The sequence below is a fragment of the Ambystoma mexicanum genome, chromosome 9 (assembly GCF_040938575.1).
Source record: "Ambystoma mexicanum isolate Mex_15411 chromosome 9, UKY_AmexF1_1, whole genome shotgun sequence".
NCBI classification, from domain to species: Eukaryota; Metazoa; Chordata; class Amphibia; order Caudata; family Ambystomatidae; genus Ambystoma; species Ambystoma mexicanum.
In genome coordinates, this window is record NC_090931.1 from 1239637826 (window position 1) to 1239663810 (window position 25985).

Consider the following 25985-nt stretch of genomic DNA (forward strand, 5'->3'; position numbering starts at 1 on the left):
CTCCAGCCCTCTTTTCCAAGTGAAAGGGGAGCTCCGATACAGACAACATCCCTCCTTCGAATGGTGGGACCAACCAGTCTGACTACCTGCATTTCGAGCCATCTCACGACGAGCTGTGACCTTCATTGGCTCCAAAACGCCAATACCCTGGGACCTGTGGCGAGAGTGCAGTGCATCACCTTCCGAAGATCGAATCCTCCTGAAACTTTGGTTGACTCCTTATGAACCTCCAGAGGCAAGATTCCACTCCTTGAAGTCACATCTTCAGAAGGCTGGGCTAAGAAAGCAAGCTGAATAGACCTGGCGAACACCGTTCTTCACTGGTGCTTTGAAAAGGGCGCCAAAACCACAGAACCCCGAAGAATCCTTTGCGGCGAGCCTATCCACTTGACTTCTGCTGCGAGATCCATCCAGTGTCCCTTCTTCGGTATGCCTGACCAAGAATCTGGTGACAGGGTCTGCTGCTGCATTGTGGGAGCGTCGTGCTACATCCTCTTCATCCGAGACTCTTGGTAGGACTTATCTAGAGTTGCTTTGCTGCTCCTGTGTTGTTGGAATACTGATTCGAGCGTTCGCCCAGGCCTTACACCTGTGAGCCTACAGGAGCCTTCTGCAAAGCCCCTGAACCGTTTTACCAACAAAGAAAGTGTACTTACTTGCTACAAGTCTTCTTCTGGAACTCTTGACTTTCTACAGCTGATGTCTTACTTATTTTGCCACAGAATCTTACTCAGAGACTCTCATAACTAGATAGGGTGGACTGGCAAAGCCTAAGGCCTGTGTGAATTTATGTAAGTCTTACCTGCTCTTTGTTGGTTTTCATTCATTCATTCATTCATTCATTCATTCATTCATTCATTCATTCATTCATTCACTTGATTCCAAGTATTATCAAAGTGCTTTTACTTACCTTGAATTGCTTTCAACTATTCTACAAGTGTGTATTGACATACCATTATTATCATTCTGTGATTGTTGGTTGATAAATACTTTTGCTAACCTGAAGAAACTCTTTCCCCTACCCGAATTCCAACTTAAGGTTTACCATTGAATCGAGTTACAACTGCAAAAGTCCTACTGTATATATGTATAAAGGTGTCTCTTACTTGAATTGAAAAGTGAACATAACATTGCCTAGTGTGTATAATAAATAATAATATGTATATATAACTACAAGTATGTAAGTGTCTTCTTGACTGTCTGTGTGTGCTCAAAAGGTCTTTGTGCTCTACTACAACCCTTCTCACTCCTAGACTAAGCCTGGTTGATCAGCCATAGCTACCAAACCTTTTGAGTAGTTGAGTGGCACGCATTGTGGAAGTGCGGTTGGGAAAGTGTGGTTGCTGCTGTCTCGCTGCGGGCTACACCGCCTTTCATTCCTTCACTTTGCGGACTTTGTGGACTCTGACCGTGGAATCAGCTTCGCCTCTATGAATCCCGTGGACTTCCCGATTTCCCCAAAAGAGGCATTCTATTGGACCATAGTTTGGGTACACACTTTTTCTGAACTTTGAAATTGACTTTTGGTTTGAGGGACGGGTGGCTAACGTGATAACGTTAGTCACGTATGCTCGTGCAAGAGTGATTTGGAGTGCACAATACGTAATGCTTATACATTTTTGCTTACTTTTTAGAGCTTTGCCCCGCCTCCAGCTCCCAGCAACCTTATCACCGCCACGCTCGCGCATTAGTGCGCGCGCATTGTGGGAGTGCGGTTGGGAAAGTGTGGTTGCTGCTGTCTCGCTGTCTAGCGAGTCAGCGAGGGAGCGTGGAGCCGTTAGTTATTTGGTATTGTATTTTATTTTCTGTGTTATTCCACGCCAACCTGTTTTTTCCTTATTGACCATAACTCATTAGTGTCTCTCAGTGTGCCTGGTGATATTATAATTTTTCTATTATTTATTTATTTATACCTAAGCGGGAACCCGCTAATAAGAGAACAACAATAATTGGAAAACTAATAACTGATTTGTTTATTAATTTGGTTTTATTGTCGATTGGCGGCAGTAGTCGAATGAAACACTACACTCTGACTAGCAATATGCCACCCATCTCTGTTATAAGAGCAAAACTAGATGGACCATGCCGCGACAACATACCTGGGAAAGCCCTTTTACAAAGTCGCCTAACAGCATTACTACCGAGTGCAGGACGCGCAATCACCAAGCGGTCAGCCTCGGTCTCCCATGATTTCAGATTAGGTCCAAGTGAGAGTGTAGTTCTCGAGGGCGAGTGCAATAATGACATTGCTTCCCATTCCGCCCAGTCTGTATCTCCGGTGACAAGGATTGCAGGAAAGCCACTGTCTAATACGAGTGCTGATACCTCAAGTATTCAGAGCATGGGAACGGTCATCGCAAACACTGAAAGCGATTCAAATGGTGCTCCAACGGACACCACAATAATGGCTGCCTGTCTTATAGAAGATACGCGGACATTATCAACCAATTTGCCGAGTGACAAGATGCTACAGCCGGTACTGTGCTCTGTTTTGGCACAACAAAAATGAAGGCAAGCTCATGCCCATTTAACCATGATGGGGGAAATTGAGGACGACGACATTGAATTCTTGAACCTCTCCAATAAAACCCAAGCAGAAAGTAACGAAGTGTTATATATTTATGTTCGAACACTGGCAACTTAATTCAGCTAGATGAAGGTGACAAAAATCATTCTAAAACAGATATTGAAGCCCTATCTCCTGTTTTGTCCCATTGTGATGACCATAAAGGAGGAGGCAATAGGTACCTCCAGAGACAAGAGAAATCCCCCTGCTGAATTTGTTGAAGAATCGGTCTCATTCATAGCCCCCACGGAGGCCTCCAGATAAGCTGCGTACCAGGCCTTTTTACGCATGAAAATCTTGTAAAGACAACAGCTTTATTATTTTCTTGTGTACATTTACACAAAGGTTTAGAGCAGAGGGCAGTGCAAAGGTCAGGTTACTTGACAGAAACCAGAAGGCTTCTTTTGATTTGTATCTACGTGGATGTAATTGCAAGCCATCACTGAAACAGAATGTATTTCTCTGAAGCCTTTCAAAAAAAGGAACTGCATACTGTGATTAAAGGAATGTTTTCTTTCCATTCAGCTGCTGCTGTGTGTAACGCTCACCTGGCTCCCACGGAGGCGCTGGTCTGGTCTGGGTTGCTGTGGCCTCTTCAAGCGTGATGCGCAGAATTCGGACCACCGATTGAACAGGACCCCCAAATCTTGCTTGTCTGGCCCGTAGGAATATCCTTCTGCAGATGAGAAAAGGGATTAACTGTCTGCTGAATAATGTGCTTGCTCCCCTCTTTCCCCCTTCGTTCTTCTCTGACTTCCTCCAAAACCCCCGGTTTAAGCTCACCTTATGGTTTGGAAGGATGAACTCTCCATCCTGCTTCTGGTGCAGGGACGCGCGTTCGTCCAGTTACTTCACTGGTTTTCAGAATGGCGCTGGCAAATCCACCTGACTTTACTGAGCGATACACCGTAAGTATGAAGATGCAAAAGTTCAAGTGTGAGCCTCCTTTTATGTTGTCTTTTTCTGTCCTTTATTTCAGGTGCAGAACAAAGCCGATGCGTTGAGGGGTTAAATTGCCGGGGGAAAATCAGGTGAGTTAGTGATGAGGGCGACCCCTCTAAATGTCTTTATAGTTCCCCAGTAATGTCTTTTGTCCTTTCCCCATAGGGGCCGGGGTGCGGTACCTGCGAGAGATGTGGCGCCGACCCGAGATGTGGAATGGTTCATCAAGAATAGCCGGTAAGTAATATGGCTGAAAATTCGGCTTTCCTCTTGTGTTCCCTTGCTCACCTTTTGTCTCTTCTTCTCTCCCTTAGGTGCTGTGCAGAGATGTGGCGACCGGCACTGAGAGCCGCGATGGAGCCGGGCGGCGTCTCGGGAATAGGTGAGTGAAGCGCGGCGCTGCAGCGAGCAACGCGGTGCTTTTAAATGGAAGTCTTCCTTCAGGAATGCTGGCGTGAAGATTCCGGATGCAGATAAGAAGGTTGAAATAGTTCTTGGTTTTCACCTTTCTCTTCTCTTATTCCCTTACAGGTGTTCCAGGTTCGAGGCGGGCGTCGCTGGAGTCCAGGTGCAGGAGCAGACACGGTGAGCGTTCAGCTGCTGGGATGCAGAACAACGCGAAGCACGTGTGGCTGTCCGGGCGTGGCTTAAATAGCCTTGGAAGAAGTTCCAGGTGAGTATTCTTCCACAGCCTCACCCAAGTAACAAAATAGTTCCTTCAGAAAAATAGTCCCTCCTAAGCCTCATTTGGCTTGGTTCTTCATGCAGCATGGTCTGCATCAGGTGAGTGTGCAGCATGGTCTGCTTCAGGTAAGTGCACCAAACACTTACCCTTATGAGCCTGGCGCCTATGGCGCCAGGACTGATGTCCAACATGAGCCTGGCGCCAACGGCGCCAGGACAGAGTCCAAAGAGCCCCTATAAAGGGCCGCTGGGCTTTTACCCGGGGGCGTGATGCCTGCTCCCGGGGGTGCTGGGCCTGGCCTGGTTCTCCGGGGGTAGGCATCATGACACTGTGTTGTTGTTCATGAAGCAAACAGAAGCACTGTGCCTATTTATTTTCCTATAATTTCAGGATTGTATAATTGATAAGATGGAAAACTAAGTTGCAATTGAGAATTAATATTTTGTAACAAAGTTATTTTCTAGTGAAAGCAAGCCAGTATTGCACAATTGTATTTTTCAGAGTTCCTGTGTTGTGTGCATAATCATGCAGAGGTGGATCATTTGTACACTTATTCTTTATTTTACACTCTAATTATAAAAGCAGTGTGTAAAATGATGACTATGCACAGTCTAGTTTACATCCAATCAACCTTGCAGTCAATGCGGTACATTACTATAAATGGTCAGTGGTCTTTGCTCAAGGGTGAGTTATTGTCATTACACCAATCACAGGTGTTCTAGTCTCTCAAATCTTCAGGAATACAATTAAAACATCCAAAACCTGACTCTCCAGGAAGTGCAAGCGCTTTTCAAAAACAAATGAGTTACATTGGCAATTGAAATAGAAACTCAGCAAAACCTGTGCCTGTGATAATCCAGATAGGCATTTATGTAGCGCTTCATAAATGGTTCGTCCAACATCTAGTTACTGTGATTATTATACCTCAGTCGATACTCAGTTAACCGACCTCTGAAGGATGTTAGCCAATAAGAAAGCTAAGCTGGTTGAGCACTCGTTGCTGCAATCTGTGCGTGATCTGTAGGTTGCAGGTTCAAATCCCAGCAAGACCAATTTAGCCTTTCATCCTTTTGAGGTCAATAAAGGAGTAACGGCTTTGGTTTGGTGATAATTGCGATAAATATGTTCTATGTACAGCGCTTTGCCAAAAGCGCTATATAAATAACCATTTGACCATTAGATTAGATATAGAATTTAGCATGGTGTCCTTGCCTCTCTGCACTGTTTTATCATAACATTGGTATACCATTAAGTAGTAACATTAGGTAGTAATAGCTCCAGGAAATGAGGACTTTCGTTAAAGATCAAAAGAAAATTCTGCTATTGAACCTCAAAACACACATTACAATTCATATTTGCTTTACTATGTAACTGGCTAGGATTTTGTGATTTCAACATTTAAATATATACAGGAGAGATCAAATGGCCAGACCTTAGAGAAATAATGAAAGGTGTATTCTGTCACAATGTAGAAAGCTGCCGCATAGTAATGATTTCCATACAGTTTTTGCACACATCGGCTGGATGTCGCATACATTTTACTCTCTTGCAAAGGAGAAAAGACATTTTTATTCTCTTAAAATCACATGTACGCTCAAAGTTAAAAAATAGGGAGTAAAATACTCCCACCTCAAAATCTTATCTGGAGCACTGCCCCATGCCAAGGCAATTCAGGTTTAACCCAGGTGCGTGGGACTCAGATTTCTTTATTAATCCCATCAATAAAGATAGGAGTTCTTTCCCGGAGGCCGCTGCCCTGAATAATACCCTTGCTGCGATGAATACGGCCTTCTTGGCTGTTGCAAAACTCTACGAGGTATTGGACACAAAGGTCAACAAGCAGACTGCATATATTGAGCAACTATTACTACTAATTTCAACCAATGGGTCCCAATCTCAGGAGGGCATGCAGGCTCTAGAGCCGAAAGTGAATAGTGGTATAATCCTAAAGTCATCCTCCGCACAAACACTAGCAAACAATTGTAACCATTCTTTATCATCACAGCAGACCACCAAGCTGGGCGAACATTGCATAACGATTGTAGAACAAAGTAAAACGATTGACACAAACACACTGGGGGAGGCTAATCCCAATGCTGATTCCCCCAAGGTGGTGGTGGAAACAACAATCCCTACATTTACCATAAAACCTGTGGCCTTGCAACAGACAGAGCAAGATCTGCCTGTGCGCGAGCCGGTTACCACAAACATATTCGAAGTCTTCGGTACTGTAGGTTCCAAATCTAATACATCACGAGCAAGTAAAAAACGCAAAATTCTAGTGGCAAAACCACAGATATCCAGCACAAGGCTTCCTACTGGAAACAAACCGAAGAAAATGATGGAAGGGAATTTCACGAAAGTAAACATAGATCAGTCTACTATGAATCCTATTAAGCCCAGTACATCTGCTCAGGCCGCAAATCAGAGTAATGTACCAGAGTTCCCATACAAGCCATTAGATGATTTGGCACGGATGGTGACAGCCATTGATAATCAACGTGCCTCCCAGAAAAACTTGTCGGAGGCAGTTGCCCCCATGTCATCAGCTATGGTCGTTGAGGCTGTAAATGAGAATTCTGACCAAAATACCAAAGTTCCGGGCTTGTCTGCAATGGCAGCAATTCAGAAGCAGATACAAAGCTCAATTGAATCTTATATGAAGCTCCTGCCTATCCAACCACAAAAGATGACATCGGGTGAGCAACTCAGTTTACAGCAAACAATCATTCCAGTACAACCCGCCAGTATCCAGCATGTCAATCCTAACACTGCCCAAAATAGAAGTGCGAACGACCACAAAGTACAGACATTCATACCCACCGAAGCATCTAAGAAAGTTGACCTCCATACTGTTGATCTGCGAGAGGAGATCAGGGTATCGGTTGAGGCTTACTTGGAACACAATACCAAATTAAATTCAGCTATCAACCATTTACCTCAACCAATGCAGATGATCTCAGTTCCTTCTCCAAATCTATTGTCAGTCGCTAGACAAGAGATACGTGATGAAATCAAAGCCTCTATTGAAGCCTATGTTCTGCAGACAAATGCCACCAACCAAAATGTCATGCCATTGTCAAACACGGAAAAAAGGTACCCCTTACGTATGCCTTTACTAAAGGGGCCCCACTCATCCTCTTCTAACAATCAGGAGAGGTGGGAACCGTCCTCGGCCAGAGTGTTAAACCAGGCGAAAGATCGACCTGTTCAAAAAAAAGAAAAAAAAGATCAGACTCACCATTGTTTTGTTATCAAATGTCGGGATTCCCCATTCAAAAAATATGATTTGAACCGTTCAAGCGTGCTTAACATATGTGCAGAAATTCCTGCCCTAGCCGCTATAACAACGGTAGACATTGATCAGATTGAATTCATACATCATACCGACTTGTCCTCGGCTCGTTTGTATATACGATCATCCTTGGTAGCAAAAACATTTTGGCAAGCAAGAAGGTCTTTATTTGATATGGGATTCAGCTTAATACAAGAAACCCTCTCTGGTGTTCCGACGTTACAAGGCTGTATGTCACGAATCTTTATGTCAACTCGCAATGGCTCACTTCAGCCAGGGTTATCAGATCAAGTGAGGCCTGCATAACTAAATCCATAAGCTTGATTTCCTGGAATACTAGGGGGATAGACATTTAAACTATCTCCACTGGAGAATTAATTGATATTGATATCATAGCCCTCCAGGAAACCTGGCTTTTGTTACCGCCTATCTGGGACTCGCATGTAATTTTGTTCACACCTGCGGAAAAACGTTTTTTGGGCAGACCAAAAGGAGGTTTATTGATAGCGGCCAAAAAAACTTGCAGTCTACAACCAAAGTGTTGCCACTCTCCATCACCTTCCTTTCAAGTGGTTAAATTGTCCATCAGTAACTACAAACTAGCAATAGTAAATATATATTGGAGCATTAACATATTAAAATCTGATGGCTTTTTCGACCAACTTGTAAATATATTGGATACCTTAGCATTAGAGGTGGGACGGATGTATATTGTAATACTGGGTGATCTCAATTTACATCTTATACCAAATGTGGACGTTGAATTATCAGGCAATGATTTGACCTGGTCCACAATTATGGCAGAGTGAAATTTTGTCATAACGAATGGCAATATGAGGGGAGACATTAAAGCGCAGGCGACATGGCAGAGAGGATCCCAGCATGCTATTTTAGATTACATATACATTAACGCAACTGTCTTTAACTGTGTCTAAACGCTGGAGGTATTACATAGTGATCATAACAAGTTAAAGTTATCCTTTCAGATTATAGAGCCCCAAACAATTCTGACAACAAATCCAAACATATCAGGTGTATCAGTAAACAACCGGGGTAACAGATTGAAGTGGAACAGAGCTAAACTACAAATTCTTGATCAAAATCGAGAAAAATGTTATCGAAGTTCTGGGTTGGTTAGTAATGATTATACACTTGCCAAGCAGATGTTCAAACGAATTGACAGAGGTGAAACCTGTACTAAACAACAGCATATCCATATCTTTGATCTGGACATTAAGCATAAGAAAGCGGGGCTAAGGCGAGAAATTCGGCAGTTGCTGAAGTGGGTTACTATAGACTCTGCAACAAAAATTAAACTCCTAAAACAGAATTATAAAAGGTGGCTTAAAATCAGAAGGGCCAAGCAATATGAATTGGATGGGGCGGCAATGCTTAAGCAACTTATCAAATCTACTGCTGGCATCTGGGCCCTGCTCAATCACACTTCAGGAAATCCCCAAATGGTTACCCAGACTAATTCGATTTCAGCTGAGGCATGGCAGGTGTATTTTCAAAATCTATATCTTTCACCTTTTACTAATATGCAATTATGTTTCCAAACTGAAGTAGCAGCCCATGTCTTTCTATTTGATATCGATGACATTAAACTTTGTATCACCAAATTAAGCACATCTCGGGCAATGGGTCCCGATGGGCTGCATAATGCTATGCTGAAAATGCATGTGAATGAATGGGCCGGGATTCTACATCGCATCTATGTTCAAGTCTTTAAATCTGGTCTTATTCCTGAGACTTGGCAAAAATCAATTATCTTGCCTATTTTTAAAAAGGGTGATCGTGAGGATCCGAGGTCCTATAGGCCGATAGCATTATTGGACTCCCCAGGAAAACTATTTGCCAGATTGTTATTAAACGTCTTTAACACCTGGCTGAATCGTATGAATTTGCGTGACCCATTTCAAACGGGGTTCTTACAGGGTATAGGCACTACGATTAATATGATCGCTCTTTCAAATATTATCCAGAAAGCCTATCAGTGCAAGCAACCATTGTATTTTGCATTTATCGATTTCAGGATGGCTTTTGATGCTGTTCCAAGAGAGCTCTTGTATACAAAACTGGCTGATGCGAACTGCCCCTGGGAAATATTAAAATGGATTATCCAACTTCATTCAAATACCACGATCCAGGTCAGATTAACAAAGGGTGGCTTATTAACAGCCCCAATTGAAACTGCTAGAGGCCTGAAGCAGGGGTGCCTGCTGGCATTTGCTTTATTCAATTTTTTTATTTCAGATGTTAATCAAGCTTTTGCCCAGTTGATCACAGATTCTCCAAGAATCATGGGGGTGCAAATTTGTTGGCTACTGTATGCTGATGACATGGTACTCATGTCCCACACCCCTAAAGGTTTGCGCATTTATTGGGTGCATTGGATAAATATACCCAAGCAAATGGTATAACTATTAACATTCCCAAAACAAAAATAATACAATTTGGAACAAGAAGGCAAAGTTTAGCATGGCTCCAGTGGCCTTTGCAAAACTGCCAAATTTCGGTGACAAATGCTTATGTGTATCTGGGTATGATTATATCTAATCAACGGGCGAATGAACACTATAATAAACAAGGGCTGTTCAAACTGCAAATGGCCATCTCGCAAGCCTGTATCATTAAGGCCAGACATTGCAAGTTTTCAATTGTACCAATAATTACTTATTTCAAATTAAAAGTAATTCCTGCCATACTATATGGGGTTGAGACCCAGAAACTAATGACCTATCCTTACTGGACATTTAGAGAAGGTCGGTTCTGGAAGGCAAGTGCTAAATTTGCCCAAGTCTCAACCACTGCCACTCCTAAAATATGAACTGGGCTTAATTTACATATATGCAATCTATAAATGGAAATTATGTGCACTATACCGTAAATGTCTAATGAACCAACAAAAGGAATTGCTAACATCATTTCTACTTATTTGTTGTGCTCAACGGATAACTTTCCAAAAATGTGGCACTTAAAAATTCAGTCTATCCTAGAAAAAGCACAAATTGATGCAACCGTGTTAATTGAGAACCCAAATCGAGCAAAAACTAAAATTTGGGAATTGGACTGGATTTGTACTCGCGTGGCATGTGCCAATTATAAAAACTTTCTGGAATATCCTTTCGAACTGAAACAATATCATAATGTTGCAAATGATATGGTAAAATCACCCAGCTCAGGACATCGTGATGGTTTTATGAGATTTCGCCTGAACCTATGGCTAACAAATCATGTGTTAAATAGGCGTAACGTTTGCGGATCTGCCCTAAATTGCCGTTTCTGCAAACAGTTTGCAGAAACTCTCAAACATTTATGTTCCGAATGTGAAGAATTGCTGTCAGTGCGGTGTGTTCATTTTAAGCATTTATTTACTGAATATAGGGACATGACAACAGATAAATTATGGGAGTTATTATTTTACACCAAGAGAAAGGTGGTGAGATACGCTGTTGTAAATTATCTGCATCAATTGAAATTATGAATATATGTACCCTTGAAATCCCTGTCCTGAGCATTCTCCATCTATGGAGGAAGATATATGTTAATAATTGTAACGTTTCAGTATGTCTCACAAATATGGATGTAAAACAGTTGTCATGTTTTAACATATGTTTCAAAATGTTTTCTTTTTTAATTTATTTTCTTTGTTTTAAGTTGAAAGGTCGCAAGTTCCTCGTGACCAAAATAACTAATAATAAAAAATAAAAAATAAATAAAAAAAGTAGTTCAGGCCTATATTAAGCGTTGGAAGCCAGTACAATAAAAGGAGTCTTTTATAGTCCTACCATAGGTGGACGTTAGCAAAACTCCCTAACAGTTGTGATGTGGGAACTGCTTATATACAAACCATGCCTGCTGTACCTAGACAGCCTGACATTTGGCCATTATACAGGAATTATGCTTGAAGCATTGACCAATGAAAGTGTGATATGGGTTCAGTTATGACCATTTGTTAATAACTACACCATAATGTGAGGTTAGTACCATGTCTACGCATCAGATTAACAGCCAGAAGCGAAGGATAAAGCTGCATGAAACATATGTTGAAATATTGATTAGGTGTGTTGCCACTACCTGTTATTGTTTGTCTTTAATGTTTAATAAAAATATTGTTTTAAATTATTGAGTTATGGTTTATTGGGCAAGGGAATAACCAGACCTAAAACTACAAGAAGAAAAATATACATGATGCATAAATGGATCACTTTCCAGCCGAAAACACATTTTAAAAGCAAACTGATGTTTAAATGATAATTTACCAGTGTGCTGTCTTTTGTAAAACAAATTTAGATTTACATTAAGATATGGTGTAGCCATCTTGTCAAACCACCAGATGAGTTGGCCAATAACTAGAACATCAGAGTCTTACCAAAACATCTAGGAGGAGGACAGGTTGGCTGCCCAAACTTAAATAAATCTCAACTATTATATGTTTGTTTCTTAAGGTCCAATTTAGCTGTAATCACTGATCAAACTAGAAGTGCCCCAAAATCAGAACCTTGTAACAAATATTAATTGATATATTGTGCTGCAAGGCAGCTTCGTGTCAGCATGTGAAAATAATTTCAGCCAACAGTGTTAACAGAGAACAATCCCCACACTGACCTCCTTCAGACATGTTTTAAAATGACTTAGGAAATATGTTTCTTACAGGGAAACTGACTAGTCCCCAAGACTGTCAGTACTCAAGAGATTGTCTCTTTATGAATGCTTGTATTTTTACAATTGCACACATCACTTTAAAGTGAATTATCCTAACTAATGATATCATGGCTTTTTGGTTACTTTGACAATGCGCCCAAAACAAGCTGGCGTCAGCTGTGATTATTACAGTTTTAATGATATTGGTCTACTTTTGTATTTACTGTAAATGGCTAGTAAAAGTGGATAGCACATTAAGAAGGCCCTGCCACACCATTTTTCTCTTGTTCTTTGTCATTCTTCCTGTTTTCTTGCATCAGGAAATGCCTTTTTATGGAAATCCCTTCACCAGGGAACGCTGTTGCTTTTGCAGGCAATTGGGCTTTGTGCGTGTGTGTGTGTGTGTGTGTGTGTGTGTGAGCCAGAGGAGGTTGCTGGGACTGTCTGGTCCCAGTCCACATCATCTGCCTCCCTAAAGTCTGTTGCTGGACGGATATGATGACCAGTGGTAGTCAAGGATTGGACAACCATAGGCTATTTGCATATTGCATATCCTTAGCATGGCGGGCATGAGGCCAGCCTAAGTATTGGATAAAGGGGGGGCTCCTGTAACTGTACAGCAGATCATTATTGGAATCAAGACTTGTACGAAGAAGAGCAGCCCGCTGACAAACCAAAGACAAACCCTGCAGATGACCAGCATGGTCTCCAGTGAATGGTCCAATGAAACCATGCTCCTCTACCCAATCTCAAAAGAGCTGCATTGGTGCTTCGACCTCTGGACCAGTGGTAACAACCAGTCTCGACCCCTGCTCGAGAAACTGTGCCCTCGCAAGTGTCCCTGGACCAACCAGTGGGCTGACAAGCTCTCTCCCTGGCTACTTGGCTGCAGCAGTTGTTGTTCTGAGTAGAGCCTTAGAACTTTGCAGATCTTCAGCTTATGCTGCACGTCCACTGCCTCTGCATTGTCAGTTACCTCACTAAGAGAAGCTGTGCTGGGATTGTTTCTGTGTTCGCCGTTGTACCATCACTTGTCACCACCTGGCCGCGATGATCTTCGTTCGAACACTCCTTCAGTCCCGTGAGGTGTCCTGAGGGGGTCTGCCCAGCAGAAGTCTTCGTCTTTCTTCATATTGGATCTTCTTCTGAAAGCGGACTGGGACCTTTTGCTGTGCAAAGCGAGCAACTTCAGACACAGAAAGTGACCTGCACACTCTACCAGCAGAACCAAGTGCAGAAGACTGTTCCCAATGGAGTCCGGAAGACCTGTAGCGATACCTGGAAGAATCGTAGTCAGGGGGTAAAGTTAAAATACCTGAATCTGCCACTCCCCCGCCCGTGTGCTCCATTCATTAACATTGGTCACTAGGTCCTAACTCACTGTGACCTGACCATTTGTGGTGGGAACCGGGTTAAGGATCCTTTTCTACACATATCCATGTGAACAGGATTGAGTTGAGTACTTAGCTGAACTTTTCTAAATACGTATCTTACTTTCTAAAAGCACCACCACAGCTCACTGCATCATTTTGAAATGGACCCTCCTGAAGAAGCTATATTTTGGAACTTGTGACTGTTGGGCACAAGGCTCCATACCATCTTAGGGTTGAACAAATGTAAGATTGAGGGAAAGGGTTCTTCCGTTGGCTCTGCCAATTTGTTCTTGCATCCAACTACTCACCTGTATTGCACTGGTAATTGATTAATGTGCAATTGTGTACTCCTAATGGTGAATAACTGTGTATATACGTTAAGGTTGTGCGTGGCAATACTTATCTGTTATTTTGTATATGGTTAGTGTGTAATTTAAGGCAGATTAAATAACTATTTTGATATACGTAACTGTCCAACTTGAATTACTGGTGTTGCTCTGTGTGCACTAGTAAACCCTAGAGACCACTGAGTGAGACTAAACCTTGACTGCTCAGCTACCTTACTTTGATTGGGTTTTAGCTACCCTCTGTGCCTTCCCCGTTTACCATAAATAGGGTGGCCTCTCAAAATCTTACCACTAAGGGCTGATTTTGGAAAACCTTAACGGCCTGGAAAGAGGGGAAAAAATACAAAGCGCAGCAACTTTTATTTTATGAAGTGGGTATGTGTAGGTTTTCCTTTTTCTAAAGGCAACACTATATGTGGTTTACCCCAAAGTAATTTACTGTGAGGCATACGAGTAGTGTGTGTGGCCATTTCAAGAAAATAATTAACAGATAATGAATAACATTTTCTTTGCAGTCTGATGAATGCACATACTTCCCTTTAAAAAATAAAGCAGTTTACTGCAAAGGAACAAGATCTATATTCCCTAAATATCTACGTGTGGTAAAATACGGTACTTGATAGATCATCCTGTCAAAGAACTTGCCTCATTAACCCTTTTTTTTCCCCAAGTTTCCTGCATAAATGAGCTTCTTCAAAAAGATGAAAACTGCCATCGCGAGGCCAAATTTGGATATGCATTTCAGCATAATTTTATTGTCCTTTTTAGGGGGACATAATATCATACACTGTCCTAATGACCAACAATGTTCAAATATAAAAGGAGTGAAATCAAGCAATACTCACTGAAGTAAACTCGGAAGAGGCCACCCAGATCACATCAACCAGAAGTAAAATGACAATTCCGAGAAGCATGCGCCTTCGGTGAGAAGTGGAACTGGTCTGAACACTCATTCGGTTCATGATCAACACCCACACCATTTGTAACCTAATAAAAGTATAAAACAATGTGTTTTTAATTTTGGCTTAAACATCACAGCATGCAAACAACGTGTACACTGTAATGAAGGTCTGAAAAATGCTTTACGCTGCGAGATAAACACCAGATGAAAGTCCGATAAATTAAGCATACCAAACCCACGATCCTTAAATGTGTTTCCCAACACCCTACCCGGGAGCATGGCCACTTCCCTTCACCACAAATCACATACAAACGTGTTCATTTTGCCCAAACGGGCAGGTTCAGCCATTCCCATCTCCCGATTTTACCCAGCCCCATAAACAGTTGAGTAGGCATGATTCTCTTCATAGTGCAGAATTCTTATTCCATAGTAGGTAAGCTTCTGAGACCACCTCAGGGCCCCACCCTCAAACTGTCCCATGAAGCACATTTTCGAGATTGGGAAAACCTCAGACTCATCTGGCTTGTTTCCACGTGAGAAAGCGCTCTGTGCACCATATTTGCCTGTGCAATTGCCCTCCATGGCCAAGCTCAAAGCAGGTGAGCGCTCTAGTCCCACTTTTGTTTAGTATCTGTAGGTCCACCCATGGTGTTCCTTCGTGTATACCATGCTAAATAGAAAAGTGCCTGAGAGGTTGCACAAACCGTTGGCTTTGTATCTGATGCTTGGAACTGCATTTTTTTCAGTTTGGATACGATTATGTTGCTGTGTTATTGTTTGACAGTTCCTCACCCCACCCCCCTCTTTTCCTGGTCCCTTCCACCCCCCCCCCCGACCCCCACACACACACACAGCAATAGGACCTGGCAAACCCCCACACAAATTTAACAATCGCACAGGAACAGTGCCGCTAGATGTGGTTTGTGCGCCAATGCCAGAAAGTTCAGGTCGTATTTTTTTATTATTATTTATTTTTTTATCCAGCGCCAAAAGCCTGTGGGCATCAGAGCACCACACAAACACAGGGGACTCCAGGATCGGGGACCAAATATCCATGAACTAGTTCCAGCACCCCTTCCTTGGCTGCCATGATATTCTCATCCAGCAAAATGTCCCAAATGCTTGCACACCATAGAGGCCATAAAGGGCCTTCAGGAGATTTCCAAGCCCGGGCAATGGTAATCGTTGCAACCAGGAGAAGCTGGGTGATTAGCATAGCAGTCGCCTCCTGACCCAGAGTATAACCCTGGGACCAGCACCCTGAACAAGATCACCACGGCCTGCATCGAGAGTTGGACCCGATCATCTTCTCCAAAAAGGTTCAGACAATGGGACATACCCACCACATGTGTAGATGTGTCCCTTGAGCCCGACATTTTCTCCAACAAGCCGGGTTCAATGAGCTTTTGAAACGGTGCAACCTCACCTGGGGTAGTACCATTGTTACGTCAATTTGAAGGCACATTACTTATTCGTCACGCATTTGGAAGAGGAGTAGTTTCTTGTCCAGATATCCACCCATATCTGGTCCTCTTTGGGATAGCCTAGGTCTGCTTCCCACTGGGTTATGTAGCGGGGTCGGAGGGCCCACTTGTCCACCTGCAGGAGTCTATACAGCCTAGAAATGTTCCAGCTAGGACCGTTTTTCTCAAGTCCAACTAAGGGCTTAGTAAAACCATTCAACTGAGGCAGTACAAGACTCCACTCTTAGTATAAGCCTGTACCCACCTGAGTTCAGGGTAACAGACAGATCAGCCAGGCTCATTTTAAGAGGGAGAGAGAGCTGTAGAATCGTTACAATGAAATTGTGATACAAATGGACCAAAGAAACACTGAAACACTATGTATTGTAGACAAATAAATGGTTTATTTAAATACAAGTAGGCCCAGATAAATGTTGGGGAAAATAAGTACCATCACAGATCATCTGCACACATAGGAAAACAACACTATGCTTGAAAGTACACAGACCAAAGCATATACCTTATTTGGAACACCCAACAGGAGTTTTAGGGAAGTCAAACCAATAGTTACTATATATGTAGTAGACCCTATCAGTTGTACCGTGACGCTCAGCAAGAAATCACCTTGTAAACCAACTGGACAATATACTTTTTGTGAATAATGGTACACTTTTTCTAGGAACAGTAAAACACCTATAACTCTGATTCAGGATAACAGTTATTCTAGGGGAGTTGGACCTTGGAGTGTAATATTTAATTACAGTTGATTTTCAGTTCACAGACTAAGGGAAGCAATAACTAACTTATTTTAGGATAACACATTTATACTCAAGTTAAGTAAAACCTATACACTTTTTACATGAGCCATCAGTAACTTAAAGGCAGGTATAAACCTGAGACTGTTTCTGTGTCCGTCTAAAACAAATCAGGGAAAGCAAAACCCAGTGTTACACAAAGTTATTCTAGGTAGGTATAACCTAATGCAGACTTATGATAGACAGGCTAACCGCAAGTCAGGGGAAGCAAGACCCAGTTGGGGGACACTCATACATTTATCCTAACAGGAATAGTGAAGTGTAACCAACAGCATTACTTTTGGGAAGAGGCACAACCAAATTACAGGTGAGTAATATAACCGTACATCCACTTTCTGTTAGAATGGCGAAACAGTTTCTAAGGAAAGAAAGATGTTGCATATACTTTTCAGAACGTCAAAACATTTCTAAGATAAGTAAAACAACCTTATATATACACTTTTCAGTCCCCCAGTAGCCCCATCGAGGCCCATCATCGTGAAAATTCTTTTCTGCCTGTAGTCTCCGGTCCCCGTCCTCCGCGTACAGCACCAATGAAGGAAAAGCCACCCAGTGGTAGCTTTTGTTTACTACAGCTGGCTGGCTTTTCCTTCATTAGTGCCACAGAAGCCAAAGCGAGCACAGCGGCGGGCATCCATTTCACAAAATGGATGCCCCCATGTGCTATCTTTGAGCTTGAATTGCTCAAAATTTTACATAGGGACTTCGAAAAAAACAATGGCAATCGTTTTTTTTTTTTATATTGCCTATCTATTTTTTAAATAACATTTTTTGGGCGAACCATTCCTTTAAGGAACTGGAAAAGACAGACTAACCGGAAGAGAACAAAGAAGCTACCATCATAACATTCCGACAAAAAAAAAAAAAAAAAATGGAACAATGGGAAAAGCTAGATGACTTGCTTAGTACAAAATACAGGGGCAGGGTGACAAACCAGGTAGGTTCGTAGCCTGGTTAATACGGGGCTCAGATACTAGAGAGGAAGCAGTGGAAATAGACAAATGTGGACATATATGGAGATCACAAACAGACATCAATCATGCCTTTAGAGACTTTTAAAGTAAGTTGTTTGAAGATAATACGCACTCCAAGAACGCAGAAATAATAGAAACCCTGGAAGACATAGGACTGCCCACACTAACAATAGAACAACGAGAAATGCTAGATAACCCCCTTACCCTGGAAGAGGTAGAAGGAGTCATCCCCCTTGTTACCTACTGTAAACACCAGGTAGTGACGGGCTCCCACCAGAATTTTATAACGAGTACACAGATTTACTACCCCCACAACTGCTCCAAGTCCTACTTGAAGCATACGAAACAGAAGCCCTCCCAGACTCGATGGAACAAGCCCTGATATTACCAATCCTAAAACCAGGCAAAGATAAAAGAATGTGAATCCTATCAGCCAATTGCATTGATGAATCAAGACACCAAGATTCTCACAGCAGTATTACCAGAACGGCTCAAGAGGGTAATCACAACACTGGTCCATCCAGACCAGACAGGATACATCCCAGGGAGGAGCACAACAGCAAACCTAAGGCAACTCCTAGCAGTCAGACAGAAAGCAAGTTAAGCCTGAAGGCTGCGCAATAGCAGCTTTAGATGGAAACAAGGAATTCGACTCTGTGCGCTGGGAATGGCTGTTTGCGCCTCTAGAACATTATGGAATATGACATGGATTCATGAGGTGGATACACATATGCTACACGAGGCCAACAGCAAGAGTCTGCACAGGCAAACACACCTCGGACCTATTTCCAATCCGCAAGGGCACAAAACAAGGCTGTCCACTGTCACCCCTCCTGTATATTTTGGTATTAGAGTCCCTAGCGATTTATATGAGAGAAACATTCACAAATGAGGGGCTACAAATAGATGGGAATCACACACATCATATCCCTTTATGCAGATGATATATTACTATATATGAAATACCCAAAAGACAACCTAGGGACATACCAGGAAGTACTAGACAACTTTGCACGCCTATGCGGAATTTCCATCAACAAGATCATATCCTGCTTATTTCCCCTAGCGGGCTGGGCAGGCAAAAAAGAAGACCAACTCCCCGCCTCGAACTCCAATGGAATCAGAACACATTTCGCTACCTAGGTACAAACATTATACCATAACATAGAAGACACCCATAAAGCCAATACATTGAGAGCATAAAAAGGCCTAGAATCATCCATACAATTCTGGGAAAAACTCCCCCTGTCAGTGATAGGACAGATATCAATAGTAAAAATGAAAGCTCTCCCAGGATTATTGTACCATTTCATAAATGTACCGTACCGTATACCAAAAGCATTCTTTAAAGACCTAAACTCTGTACTGAGCAGCTTCATATGGGGTAAGGGTCAAAAAAGGGTGGCTATGGAAGTACTATGCAGGGACTATACAGAAGGAGGAGTGTGCCTCCCACATTTCAAACTATACTATCTAGCAAGCCAATCACAACACATAGGAAGCTGGCTGGCAGACACAGAGACAATGGAGCATGCCCTATTGAGCAACACAGTGTCACCATTCTTTCTTAAGGAAGTGCTCTGGCTAAAGAACAATAGAATCACACAACCCCCAATGCCCCTGCAGCTAGGGCTACAGAGATGGAACAGGACGAGGAGAATACTAAAGGTTGACAAACCATACTCCCCCCAGATACCACTGGCGTCTCAATGGATCCAGTGAAGAACACCTCAAACTAAGCAGAACTTACTGGGAGAGTAAAGGATTAATCACAATGGGAGACCTGGCCCCGGTAGGGGCGATACTGGAGTTCCAGGACTTGATCGAAACCCACAAAATGTATTGTGGCCAATACATAACCTATGCAAGACTCTTCAGACAGCTTAAGACTAAGTGGCCAACCCCGACAGCCCTACAAACTGAGATCCCTGCATTAGGCCTCCTGTACGATATAACCGAAGGAGGACACAGGATATCCAGACTGTACCAGATGCTACTAGTAGAGATTCCTAACGAGTCATCCAAAGGAAAACAGACACAGGAAGCAGAAAAGGAAGAGAAATCACAGACAAAGAATGGGCAAGAGTGAAACTGTACCCCAAGAAGATATCAAGAAACGCCAGACTGAAACAATTACAATTTTTAGTATTCCACAGAGCATATCTAACCCAAAGAAGGATATCACGCTTCCCCGCAGCAAACGTACAAAACTGCCCAAAATGTAGGGAAGGAAACGCTGAACTAGGCCATATGTTCTGGCTCTGCCCAACAATCCAAAAGTACTGGCACAGAATAAAGCAACGCCTGCATGAGAACAGAATGAAGGGCCAAGACTGGACAATTGAAGCTTGCCTCCTAGACATATTCGAATACCCGAACAAAAACAGGGCAATGAAAAAGATGATAGACCTGTCGTGGGCACTGGCCAAACGGCAAATCGCGATGATGTGGAAAGCCAAAGATGGACAGTGTGGAAATGTGTCAGAAAGACTTGAAAAGATGGACTATAGCAGAAGCAGCCGTTTGGTACGAAGCACTAAGAGGGGGAAGAAGAGGAAAGCTTCACAGACATTACATCGTGGAATGTGCTAGTGCAAGAATTGTTCACCATGACAAAGCCCCTTGAAACATATTACCTGATGGGAAAACAAATATGAGACAACTGAGAGTTATACAATGCTAAAAGACTACTAATATGCATAGCCCATAAAGACTCTTTGACCCAGAAAATCACAGCTCAAAGAAAATGACCTTGTGACACAGTTCCTGTTTAAAGTTGGGGTTAGGGAGGGAACTGGAGGGGAGATGAGAATGAAAAACAAACAAATGACAAAATTAAGCGCAAATACCATATCTGTATAATTGTACTTGTGAAAATGTAATAAAACATTTAAAAAATATATACATACACACTTTTCAGAACGGCTGAACATTTCTCATATAAGTAATAACTTTTGTAACTGATCACTCTCAGAGTTACAGTTACCAACCAATTCCTTTTGCAAGTAACTTTTAAACATGCATTCTCTTTTCTAGGCAAAAGGCCCAAGCCTTTAGAAGTCATTCCCTTATTCTTGGAGCATGAGTGTTCTCAGTGGCAGAATTGGGGTCACTGGGGTCTAGTTTCCAACAGGCAGGTCAGGATAGGTTCTTAAGTAGCAAAAGTCAGAGTTCCGAAGGAAGGAACAAGTTACTTATCTGTAAATGTTGTTCTCCAGCATGGGTCTGGCTTGGATTCACATGCTCATGAATATTCCCCATCGTCAGGCTGGGAGTCCTCGGTAAAGAAAAAATCAGTTTGTTTAGTTTCTGAACTGTCTTTCTACTAGTAACCAATCACTGGTTTCTGGGTCATACTGCCGCCAGTCAATGACTGCCCTCTACCTAAGCCCCTCCTCTGGCAGCCATCTTCAGATTTGGTAGCACGTAAAGTGGCAGTAGGACCAAGAGAAGAGCCGCAGAGGGGTAGGAGGGAGGGTTCGCATGTGAATCCATGCCAGACCCATGCTGGAGAACAAGTTACTGGTAAAAAAACTTGTTTCTTCTCCAGCATGGGGTCTGGCATGGATTCACATGCTCATGAATACAAGAATACATAGCAGTACACACATGCACAACCACGGGAGGTGGCAAGGCTCAACATTAAGCATTTCAACAACTCAACATTAAGCATCTCTTACCCTCTCACCAGGCTCACCTTCAAGCGAACAGGTTGCGCAGCACTGCCTGGCCAACTCTGGACTCTCCCTGGAATCCCGGTCGACACAGTAGAATCTTGCAAAGGTGTGCGTCGACCTCCACGTAGCAGCCCTGCAGATGTCCAGCAGGGACACACCAGACAAGAACGCCGTGGTAGCAGCGATCGCTCTGGTTGAATGGGTTCTCGGAGGGCCGGACAACGGTCGGTTTGCCAACCGGTGACAGTGCATGATGCAGCCGGACAGCTATCTGGAAATGGAAGCCTTCGAGTGGGCCTTCCCTTGGTTCACAGGTCCAAAGTTTACAAACAGCTGTGATGTCTTCCGAAGACTCTTCGTGCGGTCCACGTAGAACTTCAGCGCTTTAGCCACATCCAGCGAGTGCAAAGTCCTCTCAGCCGGCGATGGGAAGAAAACAGGTAACACCAAGGGCTCATTGAGATGGAAGTCCGACAGCACCTTGGGCATGAAGGAGGGGTGCGTACTCAGCACTACCCTCGTCTCGTGGAATGTCGGGTATGGAGGTTTACAGGAGAGGGCCTGGGTCTCTCCCACTCGTCGTGCGGAGGTAATGGCCACAAGAAACGCTGTCTTCCACGACAGGAACTTCAACAGTCCCGAATGCAGATGCTCGAATGGCGGCCCCATGAGCCTGGTCAGCACCACGTTGAGCTCCCACGCCGTGGCCGGAGCCTTCACCGGCGGGAACGATCGGAACAGTCCTTTCATGAACTCATTCACCAGGCGATGAGACCACAGAGATGACCGCCCCGGAGTTCTGGTGTAGCAGGAGATGGCCGCCAGATGGATCTTGATGGAGGCATGTACCAGCCCCGCATTGGCCAGCGATAACAAGTACGGCAGCACTTGAGGGGCCGTAATCCGCAGAGGGTTAATCTTCTGTGCACAGCACCAGACAGAGAACCTCTTCCATTTGTGTCCATAGCACTTGAGAGTCGAGGACGACTTGGCCTTTGCAGGCACCTCCTTGCAGTCCGCCCCAATATCGTACCCTCCGAACTCTAGTGCTGCAGGAGCCAGGCCTGCAGGTTCAGCAATCCTGGGTCGTGACGGAGGATGGCGCCTCCTTCCCTGGCGAGAAGATCCGCATCCGTCGGAAGTTCAACCGGGGTGGGGGTGGGGAGGCCCCAAGATGTCCAGAAGGTCCGGGAACCAGATCTGCCTCGGCCTCGCCAGTGCGACTAAGATCATCCTGCACCGGGACCGTCTGAGTTGACTGATGAGTCGCAGCAGCAACGGCCACAGGGGCAACGCATACAGGAACAGGCCGCCCCAGGGGAATGATAAGGCATCGTCCATACTCCTCGGCTGGGGAAACCTGTTGGCGGACCTCCGGCACTTGGTGTTTGTCACCATCGCAAATAGGTCGATCTGGGAATTGCCCCGTCGTCGGAATAGGACATCCACTTGATCCTGCCGAAGTTCCCACTCGTGGCACGAGTGCAGCTCCCTGCTGAGTGAGTCAACAATGGTGTTCTTTATTCCTGCCAGATGGAAGGGCACCAGGAACATCCCTTGGGCAACGGCCCAGTGCCACAGATCCTGCGCTTCCTTGGATAGGGCTGGGGATCTGGTTCCCCCCCTGCATCCTGATGTAGAATATTGTGGTGGTGTTGTCTGTGAAGACCCTCACGACCTTGCCTTTGAGGGACGTAAGGAACGACCTGAGGGCCCAGAACACAGCTCAGAGTTCCAGGACGTTGATGTGTAGTAACCTCTCCTCCGGGAGCCAAAGGCCTCTTGCTTGGAGATCTCTGGTGTGTGCTCCCCATCCTTCCAGGGAGGCGTCCGTCGTCACCGTTTCCTGATGTGCTGGGGTCTGGAAGTCCATGCCCGCTGCCATCTATCGCGCAGCTGCCCCACCACCGGATCGCTGGGCGGAAAGTCTCATTGACTGAGATCCTGTCTTCGAAGCTGCCCGTCGCCTGCATCCAACGCGCATCGAGGAACTCCTGCAACGGGCGCATCCGGAGCCTGCACAGGCGGATGAGATAAATGCAAGAAGACATCATTCCGAGGAGGGACTTGGTGGACCTTACCCTGGCCGCGTCCGCAACCAGCATCAGCTGCACCTTGCCCAAGATGGCCCTCGTCCTTTCCTCCGATGGAGAGGCCAGAAGCGACACTGTGTCGAGCTTCGCTCCCAGAAACAGTGCGTCTTGCGCGGGCACCAGGTGGGACTTAGCGTAGTTTATGGAGAATCCCAGGTCCGTGAGTAGTTGGACGGTCCTTGCCGTGTGCTCCACGGCGAGCTCCTTCGTCTTTGCTCGGATGAGCCAGTCGTCCAGGTAGGGGTAGACGTGGATCCCCTCTCGGCGCAGCTGCGCCGCCACCGGTGCGAGGCACTTGGTGAACACCCTGGGTGCCGACCTCAATCCGAAGGGAAGGGCTCTGAACTGGTAGTGACGCCCTTGGACCACGAACCTGAGAAACTTTCGGTGTCCCTTTAGGATGGGAATATGGAAGTAGGCATCCTCCAAATCCAACGACGACAGGAAATCGCCCTCCTCCAGTTGACCCAGGACGTGTTGGAGGGTGACCATCCGGAACTTCTGTGCCTTGATGAATTTGTTCAGTCATCGTAGGTCCAGGATGGGACGCCATCCTCCCGTCTTCTTCACGAGGAAGTATCTTGAGTAAACTCCGGAGCCCCGAAGCCTCTTTGGGACGAGCTCGATGGCGCCCTTCTTGAGCATCGCCTTTACCTCCAAGAGAAGTTGAGGGACGTGATGTTCTTTCCTGGCCACAGGGGGGACGCGCGGGCACCTCTTTAGAAACTCGAGCGCGTGACCCTGAGCTAGGGCGTCCAGCACCTAACGGTCGGTGGAGATGGACTCCCACGCGCTGACGAAGCTCGCCAGCCGGCCTCCCACCAGGGTGCTTCGGTGGGGGCCCGACCCCACGGCCGGTTCAGTCCTGCTTAGACGAGGCTTTGCCGCCTTGTCCTCCTTGGCGACGACGGCGGGGTCCGCCTGACTTGCCTCGTCCCCTGTAAGCTTCCTGTGACGACGAACGGGCCGCTTGACGGTAGGTGGAAAATACGCCGCTGGAACCTTTGGAGGCACCCTGTTTGCCTCCGCCGCTCCGAAAGGGCGGCCGCCGTTGCTGGAGAACCCCAAGAGCCCGGGCCGTCTCCGTGTCCGCCTTGATGGCTTGAAGGGAATCGTCCACTGTTTTCCCAAACAGGTTGTTTCCGTCGAACGGCATGTCCAAGACTCTGGTCTGCACGTCCTGACGGAAGTCAGTAGCCTTGAGCCATCCACGCCGCCTAAGGCACACGCCGTTGCCCAACTGGCGAAATCCAGTGTCAGCGATGTCCGTCGCAATCGTAATGGCGTGGTCCGACGCCACCTCTCCTTCTTGCAAGATCTCTAGGGCTTCCGCTCTCTTGTCGTCTGGCAGGGAGTCCAGCAGGGGGGCCAGTTTGTACCACAACTCCCTGTCGTAGCGGGCTACGATAGCCAAGGCGTTGGCCGCCTTAATTGTCGTCGCTGCCGACGAGATGACTCTGCGTCCCATCGTGTCTAATTTCTTTCCTTCGCCATCCGGCGGGGAGGTTGACGTAGAGGCCGCGCCCCCCCCCGCTTTTTTCCTGGCCGCCGCGGAGACGACCGAGTCCGGGGTCGGCTGTGCCCGAAGGCGCGTCCGGGACCCGGTACTTCTTCTCGTACCGATCCCTTCTAGCCGGCGTCGTGGATGGGTTCTTGAGGAGGGCGAGGCCCTCATCCCAAATATCATCTAGTAGAGGTACAGCGAGGACCGTCTTCCTCTTGGTCTCGCGCCGTTGATAAAGGAAACCTTCCTTCTTCTCTTCCGGGCAGAGCTGGAAAAGCTCGGATGCCCTGGCGATCATGGAGTGAAACGATCCAATCTCGTCGGGCGGGGAAGCCCGGGTGGGAGGTGACGACGGGAGATCCTCGTCGTAAACCTCGTCGTCTGTACCCGTCGCGGCCGTGTCAGTCCCCGTATCATCCCCACGTTTCGTGGACGGGGAGGAGGGCTGAGCAGGGTGCGATGGCTGAAAAGGAGGTGGAGGATGAATCCTTCTTCTCTTGGGGGGTCTCCCAGAAGGGCCTGGCTCCGAGTCCCCCGTCGAGAGCGGTTCCTCCGTTGGTGGCAACGGCAGTCTCGTCCTTATCTCCGAGCATAAGGACTGTATAGCCAACAAAATGGCCGCCGAGTTGTCTTGCGGCACTGGTTGAGGGAGTTCCGACGGGCGATCAGGAGCCCCGTCGGCACCCTCGACGCCCTCGTCGTC

General features: G+C 45.3%; 1 protein-coding gene across 6 annotated transcripts in view; it reads right to left on the minus strand.

Annotated features, from left to right (window-relative positions):
* SLC35F5 (solute carrier family 35 member F5) overlaps nt 1–25985 on the minus strand; it is a 1900137-nt gene that overhangs the window by 1308971 nt on the left and 565181 nt on the right. For all 6 annotated transcript variants that reach the window (XM_069616580.1, XM_069616583.1, XM_069616584.1 and 3 more), the window contains one exon: nt 14701–14842. In XM_069616580.1, coding sequence (XP_069472681.1) covers nt 14701–14835 — 135 coding nt within the window. In that variant the 5' untranslated portion in view covers nt 14836–14842. The remainder of the gene's footprint in view (nt 1–14700; nt 14843–25985) is intronic.